The sequence below is a fragment of the Ixodes scapularis genome, unplaced genomic scaffold (assembly GCF_016920785.2).
Source record: "Ixodes scapularis isolate PalLabHiFi unplaced genomic scaffold, ASM1692078v2 PGA_scaffold2__306_contigs__length_199485367, whole genome shotgun sequence".
NCBI classification, from domain to species: Eukaryota; Metazoa; Arthropoda; class Arachnida; order Ixodida; family Ixodidae; genus Ixodes; species Ixodes scapularis.
The window spans coordinates 33,546,522-33,567,434 of NW_024609857.1; the positions used below are offsets into that span (position 1 = coordinate 33,546,522).

Sequence of the window (20,913 nt, forward strand, 5' to 3'; positions counted from 1 at the left end):
AGTGGCATTTATATCATGGGCCTTTGGGTGGTCGGCAAATTAACTCGCGACCCCGACTTTGCGCTGCCACTCTGGATGCGCTGGTTCGCAGATGTTTTAAAGGCCCCCTGTCTGATTATCTTTAAACTGCTCGTAGAACAGGGTTGTTTTACATAAATGTAGCTTCTTCGTGACTTAATTATTTAGTTTATACACGTATACATGCATATTTCTTAGAAAATGTGCAATTACTGGAAATTAGTTTGTATGGTAGCAGCAACGACGGCCGAATTGCCCCCAGTTGCCTGTATGATCTGTATGGAACTGCCCAAAATATGCACAGCAACAGTGCCGTAATTTGGAATGTTTATACTCTTTCCGGACATTTTTATTCCAGCCTTGGGCATTTGGAAAATACACCGTTTAGTCTGAATTGTCATTTCCAATTAAAAGGGACACTGCTGCAGGTCTCCAAAAGTTTCCTCCGCCTCCAAACTCCCTACAGCTGGACTCTCTGACAACAGAGGAAAACAGGAGTAAAAGCAAGCATTTGAATGTCTGTCCAGTGGTAGATGCAGCACTAGTAGCAGAAAATGTGAAACCTGTGAAGGGCGACAGTCTGCGTGAGAAAAGCTTCTGGTATTTTAGCTTTAGGACAATTCTATTTAAGTAAAATCTCAATTTTAGGGCTTAAGGGACTAATAACGAGCTAGACACCTTCACTTACGTTTGTTATACATTACTTGAGGGTTGATATAAACAAGTCCACAGATACCACACGTGTAGTCCATTGAAATACTATCCGAATCCAGCAAAGGTCAAATGCGAGCAATGTATATAATAAATGTTCCTTGTTTTTTTACTTTGCCCCTGCACTTGGGCTGTCTTACTTGTGATTCTCTCCCCATGGCCCACACTGTATTTAGCATGTTGCTCGAGCAGCATGCAGCTTTCCTGCTACGGCGATCTTGTTTAAAAACAGAGATACAAAAAAAAAATAGTATGCATAACCTGCCAATTCATTCAGACCATCAGCAGCATTTATTGTGCGAGATGTAAATCTATAGTGATGCTCCTGCAATTGCGGCCATATTTCTTTATTTTCATATACCACTCCGATTCATGCGTTGCCTGCCCTGTCAACCATGCTTAAAATGTTGGTTGACGTTTCGCCTGTAGCTACAGGCCATACCTCAATAAAGGCACATATAAAAATTTACACTTCCTACGAAAAACACGCAAAAATAAATGAATAGAAACGAGCGCACCGACAGCTAGCTTCGTCACAGCCTCCACAGGGCGAGCGGCGCGAGTCGGGAAAAAATTCTTTCCTCGCCGTGACGTCACCCCGGTTTGCCGTAAGGGTGCGCCACGCGAACTTCTCGGGGCTAATAAGCATGGTCAACATGCGGCATGCACAAGACCGTAGTTCTGCGACACTTGGAGAACAGCGGATACAACCACTGCGTTCGAACTGAATATCAAAGAGCACTTTATTTTTAACAACTATTTGTGGATTCCAATAGTCATGTGCAAATAGTGGATTTTGAGTTTAAAGCGAATTCGAAGCAAATAGTGGTTTTGACCAAATATTTTCGAATCGAATATCAAAAGGTTTCTCAAAGTCTTTCAGTCTCGTGCGCCATGTTTAAAAGGAGACATGGGTCTTTAAAGCCAAAAATCTCTAAAAAACTGTTTTTTTGGAAAATGTCAATTTTGAAACCTACAGCCATTTTTCTTTTGATCTGCCAAGTTTCTTGGTTTGAAGAAGAATATTTGAGCCATAATGTCACTTTATAATATCCATGTGGACTGAAATTGTACTAAAGCTGATACTAAAACAACACTTTCTCAAAACAAAAGTTTGGACTCCTTACATATTTTCAGGAGGGATATCTCAGCATCTAGTGCAAACAGACATATAACTTTTTTAGCAACATGCAGCCAAATATGCAAAGCATGCTATGTTGGAAGTAGATTTTTTAATATAGGTGTAGGAAAAGTTTTAACTGGACCATTGTTTTATTGCTTGGTAGCCACACATAGAGCACTAAACTTCAATGAGTTGTAAAGTCATTAATAAAAGTTCAATGTAAAAAGTGCTTCCAACATTGCATTCTCCATAATTTGTAGTATATGACCATATGTTAAAACATTCTTTTTTCGAATATCTTTTTGCAATGGTTTTTGGAAACAAAGTTTGGTTAATTATAATTATCCTGGGAACTAACCTATTAATTTAAAAAAATGACAGATATTTGAGATCAGCACAAAAGTCTGAACAAGGCTGGGGCTGTTTCATTGGGCTTGGCAAACAAAAAGTGAGTCTCCAAGATCAGTGTTCCCCCTTCAACGAAAATTCAGCTGAACTTGTGAAAGCTGTTCCCAGCCTTCCATGTGTCCACTTGCTCAGTTAATTTGAATATAACTATATGAACTGTGGCATGTAAACAACAGATTTTTCGCAGCTGTCATAATTGAGAGGATTTATAAATCTGCTTGCATATATACACAAATATTCTTTCTTCTATTTCAATTTCGACAAAAAAAAAAAAAAAGCAGTCACAAATGATGAATGCAGGTTGTCAACATATCGCTGCCTAACAGTAGGCTAGTCCTGTTGAGTGCGCTTTTTACCGAGCACTGCACGAAAGCAACACCTGCAGGGCCCACGAGCTCTTGGGGGAGGGGGGGGAGGGTATTGCTTCCCCGCAGTGAGCGGCTGCTCGGTGAAAAGCGCACTCCACAAGGCGAACCCGCTGCGATCGACACTTCGAAAAGCATGAACACTGCAGTTTACCTCGAAGCAAATGTCGAACAGAGTATTATTCGAACTACTATTCAAATATCTGCACAACACTAGATTCCAATATATGCAGCCTCAATAAAAAGATGTCACCACAAAAAGAAAATGAAAGAGAACTTTGAAGTATTAAACACGGCCTGCTGGACGTACAGTTTCCTGGTGTATTTGCCATTCCGTAACAGCAGCTTGATGTTGGGAAGGCTCCTCCAATTCGCCCGGGGCACCTTGGGGATGTGGTCGACCCTGGCTTGCACCAGCGGGGTAAGCAGCTTAGGCACATGGTCCCTGGTCGGACCCTTGCTGTCCCCCTTCAGCTGCGTCAGTAATAAAGGACCCCCAGCGTCGAGCCCAGTAGAAGAGCTTACAAAACTTGCCAGCGCATAACATGCCGAGAACGTCTGCTTAGCCCCCGAGGTTCCTGGTGCAGCATTCGGCAGTTCAGGGACGGCACCTGAAACGCATCTCCGACTGGCGTGCTTGCCGCGTCTTCATGAGCGGTCCCTCGAGTTGTGCCCGATGACCTAGCAGAAGTGCCGTGCCGTTGCCCGACACAATCTTGGCAGCGGCCTGTTTTACTGTAGGCCGTCCTCCAGCGTGACAGCCCACGTGAATTTTAGGAGCTACGAGCTGGGGCATTGCAATGACAGCGACACTTGCATTCACTCTTTTCTTTTGCAGGAATTTCTACGACCAACCGCCAGGATGGTGACATCCAACGGCACGACGTGCCGGCTCCGGTGAGGTCGTTTGTCACCGCTTCGGGACCACTTTCAATGCACGGGCGGCATGGGATGTTGAACACATCTACCAAAGACACATTCCAGGCACTAGGGTCAATGCATAACAAAAACACTTTGCCTTTGTCATTAAAGACAAAGTTGCGACAGAAAACGATTGGACAGCCATGAGGAAAGTTTACGACAGTTGACTGGTGCGGTACCTACCATTCGCTGGTAACACGACATGGGTTCGGAGAAAGAGCTAGCAGAATCGCTCGGCTCCAACGACGCCAGATCGGATATGGCATCACGCAGTGTGATGGTGCGGAGTGGGGCGCTGGTGCACCATGTTGTGGTTGGACCAAACTGCACCAAAAACAAATTTCACAATACACTATATATATTTATAGTTTTTATTTTTTGAGACTCTACAGCAACAAACATACCATTTTCTAGTTTAGACAACTTTTAGGACGGTGGAGGGGAGGATTTTGGAACACCATAGCGAAGGACAAAAAAAAAAATTTACACTGCCAAGGGCGTTTCTTTTTATCGAGCAACTGAGATTTCTGCCACGACGCCACCAACAAAATAATTTGCATCGGAACACTGAAATGTCTTTCTTGCATTCAGTGTTGGCACCACAAGCACCAAAGCTAAGGACATAGCGAAAAAAAAAACAATATATTCATCGCCAATCAACAGCGATAAGGTAGATGACACAATCTGTCATGTGCTCTCTGTGCCTATCGGGAGATGACGCCATGCGTAACGAGGCTAGCTAACTCAGTCGTCCTCGAACCTGTCCGTCGTCGACCCTGGAATGTTTGTGACGAAGTGTTGTCAAAGGCAGGAAGCTCACCCTCGAAGCAAAGCATCTGCAGGCTGTCCTTCCAAGAAACTTAAAGCGTTTTATAAATGTGGCAGCATTTATCGCCCCGGTGCATGCAGCAATCTTTCGTTTAGACGGTCATGGTTTGGACTGAACGGGATTGGTCTTGCGGACGGGATTGGTCTTGTGAGGCATTTATTTTGACCCACTCAAAGTTTATTCAACTTTATCGGTGCTCTGTCACCGATACAGTACACTCGTCGTGACGGTTCTTGCACTACCCAAAATAGCCAACCTCGTCGATTTTGATGCCTTTCAGCACATCTGTCACTTTTTGTTTCACATCTCCTACATCGAAAAACCGTTTCATCTTGAGACCTTTGTTCCATCCGGGAAAACAAAAAAGTCACATGGCGCGAGGCTAGGCGAGTAGGTAGAAACTGCCAAACACTCAACGCGGTGTGGACAGAATGACAACCCAAGTTGCTTCGAGACTGGTTCGTTCCCCATGACGACACACCTGCCCACATCGTGCTCAATGTTCAACAGCTTTTGACTAAAAAGGGCACGATTTCTGTGCCCCGACCTTCCGCTTGTTTTCACAGATGAAAAAAGTTTTCGAAGGAAAACGATCTGTCAATGCGGAAAAGGTGAAACAAAACGCGGCAGAAGCACTGGGTTTAATGGGTATTTTAATAATTGGAAGAAACATCTCGACAAGTCCATTGAATTAGAAGTAATTTCGAAGATGACTGAAACTGGAATGTGTAAAAATAAATACACAATTTCGTAAAAATACATTCTGGTTTCTTCGTTCGTCGCCTACGGTCGGCCTTGCCCGCCGACCGTAGGCGACGAACGAGGCAAGCTGTGGTGGCTGCATCCAAAACCGCCGACGCCTGGGAGAACCGACTGGCTCTCCAAAGACAACAGTGTGCAGTCCATTGCGAGGTTGGAATTCCCATTCTCTGCCGAGTCGGAACCCTTGCGCTAAATTCCAACACATTTGTCGAGAATCAGCGTAATGAAAGCGGCGCTTTCGGGATAATTTTTTTTCACTGCAAAAATAAACTAGCGTTTAGTCTCCAACCAAATGTACCCCAGCAGTTCAGACCAGATGTTAAAGTTTCAGGACTTGTCATTATTTGATTCAAAAGCTCTAAGCTATTTCCAGAAATTTTCGACGGGAAAATGGCAGTCGACACAGTCCGCAATTACATGAAGCTGCATGGCGGCAGCTGCCGAGAACGAGCTCTGAAACTTTTGGCATTTTTAACCCTGGAGGGCGGGGAAATAGACAGAGAGGACAACACAAATTTGGAGATTCGTGTTGTCCTCTCCCTCTCTTTCCCCACTCTCTAGAGTTAAAACTGACGGTTCTCAATCAGCTCACCTGCACCTTTGCATTAGTTTCATGAAACTTTGGCATCTGATCCGAACCAGTAGCACTACATTCAAGCAGAAATTGAGCATTCGTCGATGCATATGGTAGTACTTTTTTTCGGTGAAAGAAACACCGTAAATTTTTTTTCAGGGACACGCTATACTGAGTTTTTATTGTCGCCAATTATAGTCTCCGTTCATCCATTGCCCAAAAAAGGAGAGCTGAACTTCTGCTGCTTCATCTGGATACTTGCTACATTGAGGATTTAGGGTTAGCGCTTCAGAACAACGAACGAAATTCGGCACGCATTAACGGCGCACTTCAGTTGACAGCCCACTGAAACAAGGTACATACGCACCTTTTTTCCCTTTACTGTCACAAAATTATTGCTCGGGAAGGAAGTCTTTGGCTCTGGAAACCTTGGAAGTAGCTCTCCCGGTGCCGCAGCCAAAATGACTAACCTACAAGAAGAGGAACAAAAAAATTAAATATAGCACTTCAATAAAAAAAAATTTTTGTAGAGATGTGCCAATATTAGAAACTTGGAATAATTAAAGAAGTAGTGGAACGATTTTAACAATCAAAAAATTTGCAGTTTGTATTTTTATATTGTTTATTTAGGCACAAGGGAGACAAAAAATGCCACCTCCCCCCGAAAAACTGCTATTCCACCGCATACTCGCAAAGGAAAAAAATGACCGCATCTTTACATGGCGAATGATGTTGATTGGGGCGAAGCTCTGGTGGTGCCGATGATACTGATTTTGTTCATAGGTAGTGCGGATGGTGCTGATTATTTTTTATTGCTCATAGGTAGTGCTGAGTTCCGGGTTGCGTTTCGACTTCATTATTACAGCTTTATGGTCGGTGAAATGCAGAGCTAGTGGTTCTTCTAGCGGATCAGCTTGGATCCGCTAGAAGCCGTGGGAATGCATCTCCACCGCTTAAGTCAACGGTCCATGTCAGAAAGAGAATGTGTGGTATGGATCGTGGTTATATATGCAGTTGAGCATTTGACCGCAGCGCCCTCTCGTCTATAAACGTTGAGCCAATGCATGCAAAGTTTAATGCGATTATATACGCATTTGACCACAGCGCCCTCTCCTGTGTAGACGTTGAGCGGCTACATGCAACGTTTCATCCATGACATCCCCAGCTCTCGAGTTACTACCACATCTCAGAGCCTCCTACTCGTCCCGCGATCGTGGCCGAGTGGTAAAGGCAATGGAGTAGAAATCCATTGGGGTCTCCCTGCACAGGTTCGAATCCTGTCGACTGCGCAAACATTTTTTCTTTTTTTAAGAAGACAGATGGGATGGCGATCGATGTGAGCACGGACGCCGGACGGACAAGGGTAGACCCTAAGGAGCTTCGCCCCTAACAACAAATTATTTAGCGCGTGGTGGTTATGGGAACTACAGTGGCATGTCATTGGGGTACACGCAGAAGTCAACAAAACCTGCCCCCTCTACTGCTACACTTGCCAGCAGCCCCCTGCCAAACCGTCTTTTGCGTCAATCGTTCGCTGCGACTTTCGGCAATGCTAATTTATGAAAAGTCGACAAACATGGAGAGAGCGGCTGGGGTCTCTGAAGAGAGAACGCAACGGGGAAACCAGGTGGTCCCCCAAAGGCGCCACTCAAAAGACTATGTAAGAGTAGAGAGTTTGGCCTTCAATTTGTTTTATTTTTAATACGAAATCATTAAATGTCTCATAGAGCGAACCAGCATTATCGAAGTAAAGCCGGCATTATTGTTGTATGTAACAGCAATAAGCGGCACCTTAATTACCATGGGCTAAGTGAAACGGCACCTAAATTTCATCTGTAGCAGCGAAAAACGGCACCTAAATTCCCATTGACTACGATGAGTCATGTGGCTCCATAGCAACGGCGTCATCGTTGCTAAGGAGCCAGCCGAACTGCTGGTGGCGCAGCGGGAGGAGGGGAGATGCGGGTATGCACTGGCCTGATGTTAGGCCTAAGGTTAGGCCTATTGTTACACTGGAGGTCTAATGTCGTCAAGCGGTGTCCACAGTTAAAGCGATGGTGATGATGAGAGGACACGTATTTTCAGCATGCGTCTTGACGAGCTTCGCACTCCCGGTGGCGCGCCGAGCATCGCTCTCCCACCGCTGCCTCACCCAGCGGTGCAGCAGTCACCAGCGAGTCAGGGATGCTTTCGCATTCACAACTCATAAAAGGTACTAAGGTGTCCTCAAAACTTTTTTTTTTTTTTTAATAAAAACTAGCGCACATTGAAACAGATGGTTTTCTGTTCTTCGTTCTATAGGCGACACAGATTAATTCCCACAGTTATTTGGCCAAAGTAAAAAAATCATTGCTCCGCCCCTTTAATGAATAGCGTTTGCTCTTCGATTCACAGCTCAAGTATTTGAGGTTTCCCCCAGTAATGTCGGCAGTTTGACACTTTAAAGGCAGTCCAAACCAAGCTGGAAAACTGGTCCCGGAGAAATCCGGGAAAAAGGAGTGACGTCAACAGTGACGTTTTGTGGCTCCCACTTTGCGGGTCCAAAGTTGAATATATTGAACTTTTTCCGTTTCCAGAGTGCCACGGAGAGCCCCTTGGACAATGGGGGGAAGGCGGTCCACACTTCTAGCCCTCCTCGCAAACCTTGAGCGGGGTGAGGCGGGGTGGAGTGATGGGAGGGGGGGGGGGGGGGGGGTGGGTAACTTGTTGCTTTTTGGGAACCCTACTAAAGGACAAAGGAAGGCTTAAAAAGCAGCTGGTTTTGTTGTATTCTCCCCGTCGAAGCCACTCAAAAGTCCCACAAAGGGTGCCTTTTCTTACTCTCCCTTCCGTGATTTGCGTTTTTCCCTTTCTCGATCAACCTTTCCGTCTCCCAGCGTTTCCCTTCGCACCTCGTCCAAATGCTCCCGCACATTTCTGGGCTAAAACGGCAGGTGGAACTTATTAAAAAAAATGGGTTCCACCTCCCACATTACTGCGGATCTGTTTTGCAGCTTGGTTTGGACCACGGTGTAAGAAAGGTCAGGTCATAACGCCGCCTTCGGAGGCGTCGAACTTTCGTCCCTGGTTCTCATACGCGCCACCAGATGGCGCCAAATACATCAAGGTCTACCCGAAGCGGCGAGGCCGCCTGCTACGCGCGCAGCGAAGCGTTCAGTAACTGCAGCGAAGCTTTACACGACTCAAACTGTAGGAAAAAGTTGACCATGGTACTTTTAAGCGGCGGTGGATATTTCTGATATTATATAAGGCTATTAACCATTCCAAAAAGGGGTTTTTGATGGCGTCATTTCCAGTGTTTGTGCGTATGGCGCGTGCTTCCTTCCTTTCTGAAGCGAAGAACGCGGACCCAAGCGCCCTGTCGGCATGCAAGCGGCTCATAGTCGATAGTGAAAAACGGGACGCTGAAGTGCTGTCGTGGTGACGGTTCGCTATTTGCGTATTAAGTATGCTCCGATCGGCAGCACTGGCAAAATAGTTCTCTCGTTTGCACAAACACGTCTACTTTAAAATAAAAACGGCACGTTTTAAAAGATGTCTATGTTCATGAGCCTCACTTGCAGCTAATACATAGAAAGGGCCTTTCGGCAGCATGCAACTTTTTTTTTTTTTTATTGCAACATTACGCCAAAACGATCAAATAAAATTTTTTGATGCAGCTGGCCTACTGACAGTGAGGACTCATTGAACTTTAGTTCTGGCGCAGAAACGAAACGAGGCAGAGATATGCTTCGATTTATAAATTTTGTTTATTAGAGAAGTTACACTGCCTTTCATTTTAGGAAAAAGCAGCATTTGACAAACAAAAGGCAAACTACTCATGCACTTTCAGGTAAACACTGATTCTATTAAAAAAAAAATACTCATGAAGTAAATATACATAATGATAAAAGAAGTTTGAAGAGCTGAAGAGATCTAATAAGGCAGTCGTTTCGTAAGCTTTTGTTCTTTTTTTCTCTGAAATGTCTGCCATATTAAACCTTTCCTGTTCTTCAAACTTTATAGATCGGTCCAGGAGAAGCGGTCTACTGAACTACTTTTGAGAGCTTGCGCAAATTTTGAGTTTTGCCTGGTTAATTTTGAGCTGTTTGCAGTACTGACGCATTAGCATCCCAACATGGTAATGCAAAATGTGCGCCATGACCTCCACTTTGTGTTCATGGCAAGGAAATGACAAGTGGAAATTTTCCAGGACATGCTCAATGATTATGTCGTACGCGTGCTTCTCACTTGCATGCTTCTGAAATATTTTCTCTGTTTCATACAGAAGTCCAAACAAAGCAGCATTGGGATGCAGCAGTCCCCCTCGCGTCTTGCAAACTACTAGAGCTGCTTCGGGTCTTGCACATGATGCAGCGCTAGTTGTGGCCGTTAGTCCGGTCTTGCACACTGAGCAGCTTGTGTTTTTTAGCAGTTTCTTGCACAGAAACCCTGCTACATAATAAATTATGCATTCGGTGACAGTGGCTGATGCAGGGGCGCCATCAAATACATCCTCACATTCAACCTCATCATCAACACAACCGTCAAGTTTCCTCTTGAGCTCTTCTAGTCGTGACTCGCACGGAACATCTTCCTTAAATGTTGTGGTTAGATCGGACAAGCTTAGGAGACGCAGCTCTTCATTGGCATGAACTTGACAGTTTCCGTACTTAGGCGGCTTCACAAGACTGTAAATACAAAGCATGTTATACAGTTGCAAAAACGTAGGCATGCAGGGATGTTCGTTCTGTCCACCTGCTTGACGTATCACTCCGAAAAATTTTTCGAGAACATCCTGATTAAACTTTGCAGTTAACACAAACTTGAAATTGCATTTCGTCAGCAGATACTCCGAAAGGTGAATCGTTGAGAGAATGGTCACTCGCAGCCCCTCAGCAGTTGATTGTGATAAAAAGTTGTAAGGACTAATTTTTCCTGCCTTCGGTTCTTTCTCCCAGTCATTGAGCCATTTCAAAGAGGATTCGAGTACTTTAAAATCTTTTCCACCTAGCTTTAGACCTTCCTTTGGGTGCCTACGATTTGGCGCATCAAAAAGGTTATTCATCCGCACTGTAAAGTCAATTGTACCTTGGACATTTCCAAGTCCAGCGGTTCCTCTCTTAGAGTACTCCAGACCTTTTGCAACACTGAGGCTGAACACCTGAGTTGCAAGCTTGACGCACATTTTTTCAGTGTTCGAAGGGTATAAATGAGAAAACGTCAGCTTCGGACAAGCCCTCGCCTTGCCTTCAGCCTTCGTATCTTCTACATAAAGTTTGTCATAGTGCGACCAAAAGACACAGGCACCGTTAACAGAAAGCACTTTCTGCTTCACAAGACGATTCCGTACACACTTGATAAGGTGCGGTGCATCCGAGAAAACAAAAACCTTTCGGTCTTCACATGCAGGATTGACAAAGCTGTTCTTCGCACCCTCTAATGCTCCTGTCACACCAAACTGTTTCCACATGAACCGGTTTGTCGCAGCACCGTCACAAACAATTGCATCCACAAATGCGCCGGCATCCTCGAGGAGGAGAACAGCCTTCAGGATGAGCTGTGCCAACACAGTCCCTTTGGTAGGGCCACGGCTGGCAAAAACAGCAACAGGCTGCGAGTAACTCTTGCCAAAAGAGCGAAATGTAAACACTAGTCCATGGTCTGCTAGTTGGTTCGGTGCTTCCACTTCCTTTCCAAAGTCTGCATGGCCTGTATAGGTCATAGTTTTTGCATTCACCCTCATCTCCTTTCGGACGTGGATCTCATCGAACATAAGAATCCCATGCCTCTTAAAAGTATCTTATGTTGCTAGCTTTTTCTTGAAAGCAGAGAAAAAGCGAGTGTCAAAGCCACACTTGACACGAACCGTAGATAAGGACTTCCTTACAGTTGATACACAAGGAAGCGGCAGGATGTTGTTGTCTCTTAAGAAGGAATATGCTGACGGGCTGCGGATGTGCAAGAGAAGACAGAGCAGGAGCCAATGGTCAGTGTAACGTCTGTTTTTCTTGTTTGTGCATTTGGCAGCTGCAATGCACTCTTTCATAGTTGTTGCTTGTGCTTCGGGGATATGCAAACCACTCAGTTTTTCCTCCAGAGCTTCATCAGAAATTCTGGACAACTTCGCTTAATGTCCTTCAGCTGGCAGTTAAGTGACTGCACTCTCTTTGCTAGACGATCAACCGATTTCTTCAATGCATACTGGGCTCTTCTGAAAGCAAGCACGTTGCTGTTCCGGGCAGTGGTCAGGCGGATATATCGAGGACGTCTCTTATCCCTGGTCTTGTCCAGCATGCGTTTTTCATGAATCCGAAGTGTAGTCACAAGGCACTGGCACTGTGAGCACGCACTTTCACCGTCTTTGAGCAATAAATCACATTGCTTGTGTCGGCACCGACCTGCGACATCAACAAAAGCACTTGCTGAATGGACATTTGGATACGACTTAACGCTTGGTCCACCGGCACACAAACGGGCCTGGTGCAAATCCGCAACCAACTTTTCAGCATCTTCGACACAGCTGACATCACCAGAAAGATTTAGGAATTCGAGTGTTGCTCGCTTACCCAGCAGAGCCACATTGACACCTAAATCTTCGTCAATGCTGATCACTTTCCTTGCAACCATGTGAGTCGGTGGGGCAGAGTAGTAGTTGTAGGCACCATCATTTTCCACAACACTTGCTTGTGTTGTCGCTGCTCTATATAGTCTGATGAAACTCGGAGAACACAATAGTTTCGAAGCCGCCGACCTCAACCTTATGACACGCCCAGGCACCGGTTGGGAGGGGTACGCTGTCTGCCTTTTCGAAGATGTTCTCGAACGGTTTTGTGACTGGCATGGTGGTAGTCGGTTCGGCAACTTCGGCACAACTTGCAGATGCACTTTCACTGACCATGGTGCATTCTTGCAAGGCTTCAGGTGACGAATCGTCTACGTGGGCAGCATGCAAGCTCTCTGAGCACTCCTCTGTGACACGGTGCCGCTTGGTGGCCGGTGGGCACTGACGGTTCGCGGGTCCTTTTCTTTTTTTCTCGTTCTTTGTCATGTAGCTCGGGCACCCCGGGAACTTTGTTGGCACTGCATCTTTTGCCAGAGCAGCTTTCCGTGGCGCACTTACGAGAATGTGGCCGTTGTAGACGGCTTTCCACAATTTGCTCACCAATTTTGTTTCAAAATGTCTCTCGCAGAAGAAGTCTGTCGGCTGCAGCAGGCGGTCTTTGCGCGGGATCGCGTGACGCCATACCTTCAGGCGGTCGTCTTCTTTGGGAGCAGCAAAAAGGGACAGCGTTTCCGTGCATGTTTTATATCCCGCGTTGCACCGTGGCACGAAACACGTTTTTCCCATTGCCGTCAACTTTCGGCAGCCGCGAGACTGACCGGAAACAAAGCGATAAACTGCGCAACGGTGTAGCCCGGCGGCCCGGCGCACGCTATTGCTCACCAAAGACGGCGACGATCGACCTCCGCCCTCCATGTTGGTGGCGCGCCCTGGCGGAAAGGGAGAGAATCGCGTGCCGGCCTTGGACGCGACGGCTCTTCGGCGGAGGCGCACCGTTACGCCACCTGAAGTATTTCTATCACCGTGGTTTGGACCGCCCTTTACCCCGTGTTTCAGAGAAAAATAAATGTCCGCCAAATAGTCAGAAAAGCACGCTTTTCGTGTGACTCGTCAAAGTATTAGGCATCGAAGAGAATCAGTCATCTGCGTTAAGTCATTATTTCAATTTGTTCATGTTTGGCCCATTGAAAATCACGGCAAAAGAGCCGAAACAGGCACTTGACCTCGCCAGACTGCCATCTCTCTCCGCATAATAAAGTCTATCTGCTATGATCACCGAATGCGAATAGATGCATATATTAATGCAGCATCTGAAGCAAGCAACCACCACCACCATTTTCCGAATGCCATCTGCTATCAACGCGGCTTAAGGAAAAACCGAAAAAGGCTAGCGATGTTTCAGAGTATGCTTGGTTGAGTGATAATCGAGTAAATTAAGAATATCCCCTAAAAAAATCTTCAGGAAATGACTCTTAAATTTAATCTGTCAGAAGGGGTCATGATGGGTTTTCTCGTCATCGGCAGTTGTGATAAAAAGTCGACGGAATGATATCTTGTCATTGGCAGCTGAAGGGCTAAGGGACAGTGCTGGAAAAGAAATTGTCAAGCCACGTTCAAACAAAGAAGGTAGTCACGCTTTGCTTGCCACATTACACTATGTTTAACCAGCTCACCTTATCAGGTCCTTTCTTTTCTCAATACAAGTTTTTAAATGTTTGTCACATAATAATTTGTCCCTTTAATAGGTACGCTTTCTGGAACACGTTTTGAGCCGCGATTTAATAAAGTAACCACACAAATTCCCATAAATGTAAAAAAATCTAAATCTGAAAATATTAAAAAAATTTTCGCAGCTAACAACCTGATTCTCCAGCACCTACAGGATTTCGAGTTCACGTCATCGACAACGGAAGTATGTCGTGAATGACAACATCCACCGTGCCAATAACATCAGAGTGCTGCTACAACGAGTCAAGTGCAATATGGTATTTGAGCTCCTCAGTCGACAGGGTCACCTTTTCCGGTCTTGTGGCAGCCCATAGGACCCTGCCTGAAGCACACCAAAGCAGCACTGGTAGCCGAGGCGCAGCAGGCTTTGCAGCGTGAGCTGCATCACCAGGCCCTTCTCTTCACTAATAAAGCCTTTCACATTCTCCATGAGGAAAAACCGCGGCCGGTAGTAGTCACAGAGGCTGAGCAGTGTTGAGACCAGTGAGTTCTGCGAGACAACGACGTGTGTTTCCACACAATATTTTTGTGACTGTAATCTTAGCATTCTTCCACTGACAGTTCACTCTTTGGCTGCCATGTTACTGTTAGTCGAGTGACATTGTCTAAAACATGGGTGTTCAAGCTTTTCAGTCTTTGAAGACTTTTTAGCTCTCTCGATGAATGACCGAGGGACCCTTCTTGGTCTTGGCACTAAACGATAAAGCAATGCCGAAGCCTATGATTCTACGAACCTTCAAAATAGTAATTCACATACCTATTAGGAAGTGTTTGGCTCACAGTTACCTATGCATCAGTGGTTGGCTCAGACCACTGATGCATAGCACAAGGAACCCACCGCACAGGATCTCCTGTGCGGTGGGTTCCTAGAAACCAAGCTTGAGAACTCACAAACTAAAGTTTTTCCCAAATTTAATTAGGCCCAGGTTTTGGCAAGCCCGGGAAAAGTAAATTGTCGCTTTAACTGGCGATACATTTTTAATCAAAATTACGTTTGAAACGGCAGCTCAAAACAGGTGACGCAGCAAAAATGTAACAGGATAAAACGGCACAATGAAACAGCCCCGAAAATTCAGCAAGAAACAAAAAAAACTATTAAAGTTCATAGAGGCAGACAGGACAAAAAACAAAAATTGTGATGTGAGTGGTGGCGCACAGATTGACATGCAACAAGGCAGAATGCATTGATGGACCTTGAGTCTGGAGTTCCAGTTGCCCCTGTGGCGGTTAAGCAAGCTGTAGCCCTGACAGGGTGGCCCACCGCACAGGAGATCCACCTCTCCTTTCTTAGGAAACCTCTGGCCCTTGGCATTGGTCTCCTGCCCCTGGATTGGCAAAATCAAATCCACTCACATCACGGCTATTGGGAGCACAGCGTTAACCCTTTAGTGACGAGATATACAAACACAAGGTAAACTTGCAAGTTATAGCCTTGTTGCCTGCGGGCTACACCAGGCAAAAGTCCAAAGGTGGCTTCCTTGCATAACCTTTATGGATCACTATAAAATGTCAATATTATCTGAGCATGATAGCCTCAAGTAAAATGGTCACCTATCGTAAAGTGACCGTTTTACAGGAGAACCAAAAAGGAGAAAGAGAGAGCAAGTAAGCATACGTCAGCTCTGCCACGGCTACTCCCACAAGGCTTCGCTCGCACTGTCTGCCCCCGGCTGACGGTTTGCCTGATCAGTGCGATTGGGAAACTTTGTTCAAAGAAATACAATAATCCAGTCATCGTCCATCTGAATGAATCGCATATTTGGGCACTGCACCAAGCCGGGAAGCTCACTCGGGCATTATTTTTGAAGCTTCACATTTCGGTTCAGTATGGTTCAAACATTCACAACACATTCTGTGAATCTCCAAGTTTGACAGATATAATTGAGACATGCTCGAATTAATTTTTTTAGTTATTCATCAATAACGTCGGTGTTCGCTTGAAGACCATTACGGAAAAGGTAGCAAGAACATACTTATGCAATTGCACCAAGCTTATCACTTGTAACAAACAAAAATTAACAACCGCACCAAATGAACCCAAGTGCACCAACTATATCGACGACAAGAGATTCAGGTTACGCTACTGTCAAATACCAAAAGATTAGGCATCAGATCAGCATAGATGAGCATGTTCATCCACAAGTATGTATTGTCCAACAGTCCTTGCCACTTGCTAATGCTCAGTGAGCGCTCTGTGAAACGACCCAATTGACCATGCTAACCAAGACAGCTCTCACAAGATGGCATCCTGACCCTTCTCGCATGAAGGCAGTCTCGAAGTTTTACTCGACGATTGAAATGGATGTCAGGCACGTCTCAGATACTATTGACCAAGTTCTAGCCCGAACAGAAGTTTGGGTTCCGCACCAATCGAGCAAACAGGCGCAGTGATAATAGCGCCGGGAACGATGCCTGAGACCCCACCGAGGTGGCGGCAGAAAGGTGAACTAAAGTGCGCCGAAGCGTCACGACAACGGGCTCCTCGTCTGGCGATTGGTTGAAACGTAGATGCGCTCTTGGTTTCGATTTCGGTGGTGAGATGTGATGAAAAAAGTTTATTTGAACGTTGGATAATATTTTGAAGTTGTAGTTAGGAATTAATAGGTTTCATACCGTGTATAAAAGCATAATCTGAAGCGATCCCTCCGTTTGTCACTGGTTGAACGCATCCCGCGCTGCTACCTCGGGCGCGTAACAAGCATCGAGCAACCATGGACAAAAAAAGAAAAAGAGGTACAAGCGCCGGGGGCGGCGGACTTTTGGTTTTGGTTTTGTGCGTCGTCTCGTGTTCGCTTTGCGAACTGGTGTCTCACCAATCATGCCGCGTTTATGTGCAGTAGTAGGTTGCGCGAAAGGTCGGCTAAAGACGTGCGGTCGATCAGGCGACGTTAGTTTGCATACACTGCCGACCGATGCAGCAATGCTGCGCATTGCTGCATCGGTCGCCAATCCAGAGTTCTGAGTCCTTAGCAGCATCTCCCGTTCAGTCGGCGTGAGGTCGCTGAACAGGAGCTCAAACTCGTTTGCGAGCGCGGCGTTGTCGTCCATTTCTTCCAGGTTTTCTTCACAGACCGCCATGCACTAGAGCCAACCACGGGAACCACACTGAGTGTGCACTAAATCCTACCGATGCCAACAGTGCTCCCTGACGTCACTTCTCTTTCCAGAAGCGAAAAAGGGAAGAAATCTGAATGTTTGTTTCGGTTTCGCAAATTTATTTGCAGGTACAGAAATAAGAGTCACAACGTTCTAGAAAAAATTGTGTGGCATGCCAGGACCCCAATACTTCCGAAAACACGCTCTTTTTTTTTTTTAAATAAATTGCCTTTATGGTCCCTTTAAGGCGATAGCTTTGTGGGTGACCTTTTGAAGGGATTTCGGTGTCGACGTTTGTTGCTGTCTGTCATCGCAGCGGAGATGAAAAAAACCTTCTCATCCCCCTCGTGGCGCAAGTGGAGGGAAGCTGGGTGTTTACATTGGCCGCACACACCGTGGCCGCGCCGCATGAAGAGGAAAGATTGCGCATCCCCCTTTCCACTCCTCGTTAAACATCAACCTTACAGCCTCTTTTCACTGCTCGACAACACCGGGGAAACCCGCGCCTTCGCTCACGTTGTCGCTGCAGCAAACACTTCCTAATGGTGCCGCCACACCAGGGCCACACGCCGCCCCAGGAGCGAGCACAGAGGGAATGCCTGGCTTCTGCAGCCCTTGTGGGCGAATACCTTCAACGTGGCCGATCCACAACAGACGTTTTAAAGATTTCATGCTTCACCAATCTGTACTTTGTGCCGTGACAACGTCCCACTCATCACAACCGGCGACTTCAACATCGACCTTGGCGGCCGCAAGAACAACTGGCTCCGTAGTCTTGTCCCAGCAGAATTGGGCCTCTGTGTGGTGTCCGTTATCAGAGCACCGACAACACACGCCGGCACCAACATCATCCTTGTGCTTATGAAGAATGTCGACACGCGCATCCAGTGTCTCGCCTCGCCCACTTACTTCACCAATCGTCGAGCACTTGTGACGGTCGTCAGTGGCATTCTTGACGATAACCACGACGGCAATGTGCATTAACCACTTCGCACCTACGTCCTTAGGTACATGACGACATCATTTTGCCCGCACTGCACGAACATACTACAGCTATCACTTTTACTTTTTCGCACATTGTGGGCGAAAAAGAGTGCCTTTTTTTAAACCCGAGCCATGCCTGACAACAATACTTGCTTTCAAGTCAAAGCGAACGGCATTATTAATGAGCAAATGATACTTTGATTCCTGGCTTCGAATGAAGTGAGTAGTGTTTTGTAGGTGACACTGCACTCATGCATGGAGGTGATACTAGCTCTCAGTCTAAAGAGACTGATGCCTATGCGAGCAGGTAATTTTTCTTATTACCGTGATATCCCGAGTCATCGCCCACCCCCCTGCCACCTCAGATTCATAAAAACAGTGGGCTGGGCCATGTCTCGGTGGGTAAGCACAAAAAGTTAAGAGAAGGATAAAAATAACGCCCATTTTTCTGTACATATCTAGCGCGGCTGCACAAGAGATACATTTAACTCAAAACTAAAATTAGTTTCATTGTTTTATGCAAGAAATACTAACAAAAGAACATCTTACTATCGCAGTATGTTGCTTGCATACACACGATGAAAACCGTCGATTGGCATACAGCACAAACGTTTGTTTTGTTAGTAAAAAAAAGCCAAGAAAATAAAAATGGCAACCAGGTGTAACGAGCGAGCGAGCAGGCGAAAAAAGCGACTAAGAGCGATGATGGAGAAGTGGGAAAGCCGGCGATTGCGTTGACAAATACTTTGGCGTCAAGCCAACTTGGGCGTCTTGTCAATCACAAGGCTTTTGTGCAACTTTCTTGTTTGGTGCATACATGAGTGCGTCCGTGCACAGCGTGCTATCAAAGCGGGATGAGGCGGCGCTACCCCTTAGCATGCACGGCACCATGAAAACAGAGCTCAAGATGGGGCGCTTTACAAACATCTGTGTGCGGCGTTTCAGCAAATCTTTATTTACCCGTCGACTTTGTCTCAAACATTGCACAAGCTTACCAATCGCAGTCGCGACGTTCTAGGGGAAGGAGTGGGTTTGCGGTGACCGTATTTCGCTGGAGACTGAGTTTGGCCTTACACACCGTGGTTACATCCTGGGCGTTCGCTGATCTCGCGATCCCTGAATGGGTTACTGCCTGTGTCATCTCTCCAACTTCTTTCTTGTCCAACCCAACCTTTTTGTAAGCAAAACAAAGTTTAATTTTGTTACCTCCATTGTTTTCCTTTTGCACGCATGCACTCCAACTTGGGGGTTGCACAAATAGAGGAGGAAATGCATAATCAATGTCATATGTCTTTCCCTTCTTCGTTTTACTTTGTCAAGGACGTCCTCCAACCATAAGGTCTGTGGCCGTGTCATTTGGGTAGGATTAACGGTCGCAGGTCGCGGAGTTCGTGTTGGGGTATTTGTAGGGGCAGGCAATCACCCGGTGCTTTTTGGGGAAATCGATATTCGCCCTAAAAGTGGGGTGGGCGATGACTCGGGGATGGACAATAACTTGGGACATTACGGCAGCAGCAACAGCACATTACAAACAAGACAAATGAAGAGGAGACATAAAAAGACAAACACATGCCATTGCTATTAATATAAACACTTGTTACCAACTTGCCCGAGCTTCCATCTTAAAATTTCTTGTTAGAACAACTCACCTCGAGCACCTCTTTGAGAAAGGAGTTGCAGTCCTGGACAAAAACTGTAGCTTTCGGGAAGTTGAGACTAAAGGCTCGCGCTGCAACTTCCAAGCTCTCGATGGCCCACAGGGTGTCGCTGACGCCCACTGCTTCCAAGCCGCACGAGATACCTGCAGGGAGGTGCCACTCTCGGGCTTCCAGTGCAAAATGGTCCAGCCCCCAAAAATCAAGAACAAAGAATTCTCTAAAAGTAAAGACAAAACATGTTCGCTCACAATAAGAATAAAAGAACAAATCAAGGAAAAAAAGCCCTCAGTGCAAAAGTCACAAAGCAGGCACAGAGATGAGCAGTTTAGCTGCATCTCACTTACCGCCACAGCCGGCAAAAGCCTCCAGTGTCCGCAACCTTGGTTCACTTCCTCCTCGTTTCTGGTGCTTCTAGAAAGGTAGGAGCACCAAAACACGTCATAAAAGAGTTCCACATCCTTTTAAAATAACAATCTTTTTTGTTTTAGGCTTAACAAAGGCACCGCTACAACTAAAACCTCTACAATGGCGTACCTTTAACTTGGAGCCAATCTTCCGCGCCTCGGCTGGAACGGCGCACAACATTCTCTTCTCGGCACAGTACATCTGTTGTGGTAGTTTGGAAAAGAGGACCATTCGAGTGATTGGCCATGAACTGGGCTACGATCGACACAAATGGTGTGAGAGCGAGAGACCACCGACCTGTGAGAATGCAAAGGTGTCCCCAATGCACCACATGCCGGCAGGCGTACTCTGTGGTGACTCTTTGAACACAACGGGAGCCTTCCCCTGGATGGCCTTTATGTCGACGGATGCCACTAAAATATTGGTAGAATGAGATGCAGTGAACTCTAACCCAATGGTATTCTTAGAGCCCTCAAGCTAAAGCAATTTACGTGAAAAAGTGCAACAAATGTACTGCATGTTACCCAACATCGCACCTCATTTGGGAAGTGCCTTAGGCGTAGTTGCAACATAAACCAGTCTTTCTTTTAGCTTGATGGCAGCATAGATTTGGTTATGCATGCAACAACCGAGTGTAGGTGGCATCAGAAGCACAATGACACCAGACCTAGTGAAACCCGGTGTGCTCCCACTGCTCACTCACTTTTCGTTTGGCATGTATACAACACACTCTCATGAATTTAAACTGCAGGAAGACACGAATTTTGTTTGAACTATCAGAAGTTTG

At 46.1% G+C, this 20,913-nt stretch overlaps 1 protein-coding gene across 1 annotated transcript in view; it reads right to left on the reverse strand.

The window, feature by feature from the left end:
• LOC8053542 (DNA (cytosine-5)-methyltransferase 1) overlaps positions 1 to 20,913 on the reverse strand; it is a 78,765-nt gene that overhangs the window by 13,057 nt on the left and 44,795 nt on the right. Inside the window, exons 25-33 of the mRNA XM_040214003.3 lie at positions 20,424 to 20,539; positions 20,256 to 20,327; positions 20,066 to 20,132; positions 19,713 to 19,864; positions 15,177 to 15,308; positions 14,271 to 14,473; positions 6,079 to 6,181; positions 3,730 to 3,870; positions 2,936 to 3,099 (exon numbers count right to left, since the gene is read on the reverse strand). Coding sequence (XP_040069937.1) covers positions 2,936 to 3,099; positions 3,730 to 3,870; positions 6,079 to 6,181; positions 14,271 to 14,473; positions 15,177 to 15,308; positions 19,713 to 19,864; positions 20,066 to 20,132; positions 20,256 to 20,327; positions 20,424 to 20,539 — 1,150 coding nt within the window. The remainder of the gene's footprint in view (positions 1 to 2,935; positions 3,100 to 3,729; positions 3,871 to 6,078; positions 6,182 to 14,270; positions 14,474 to 15,176; positions 15,309 to 19,712; positions 19,865 to 20,065; positions 20,133 to 20,255; positions 20,328 to 20,423; positions 20,540 to 20,913) is intronic.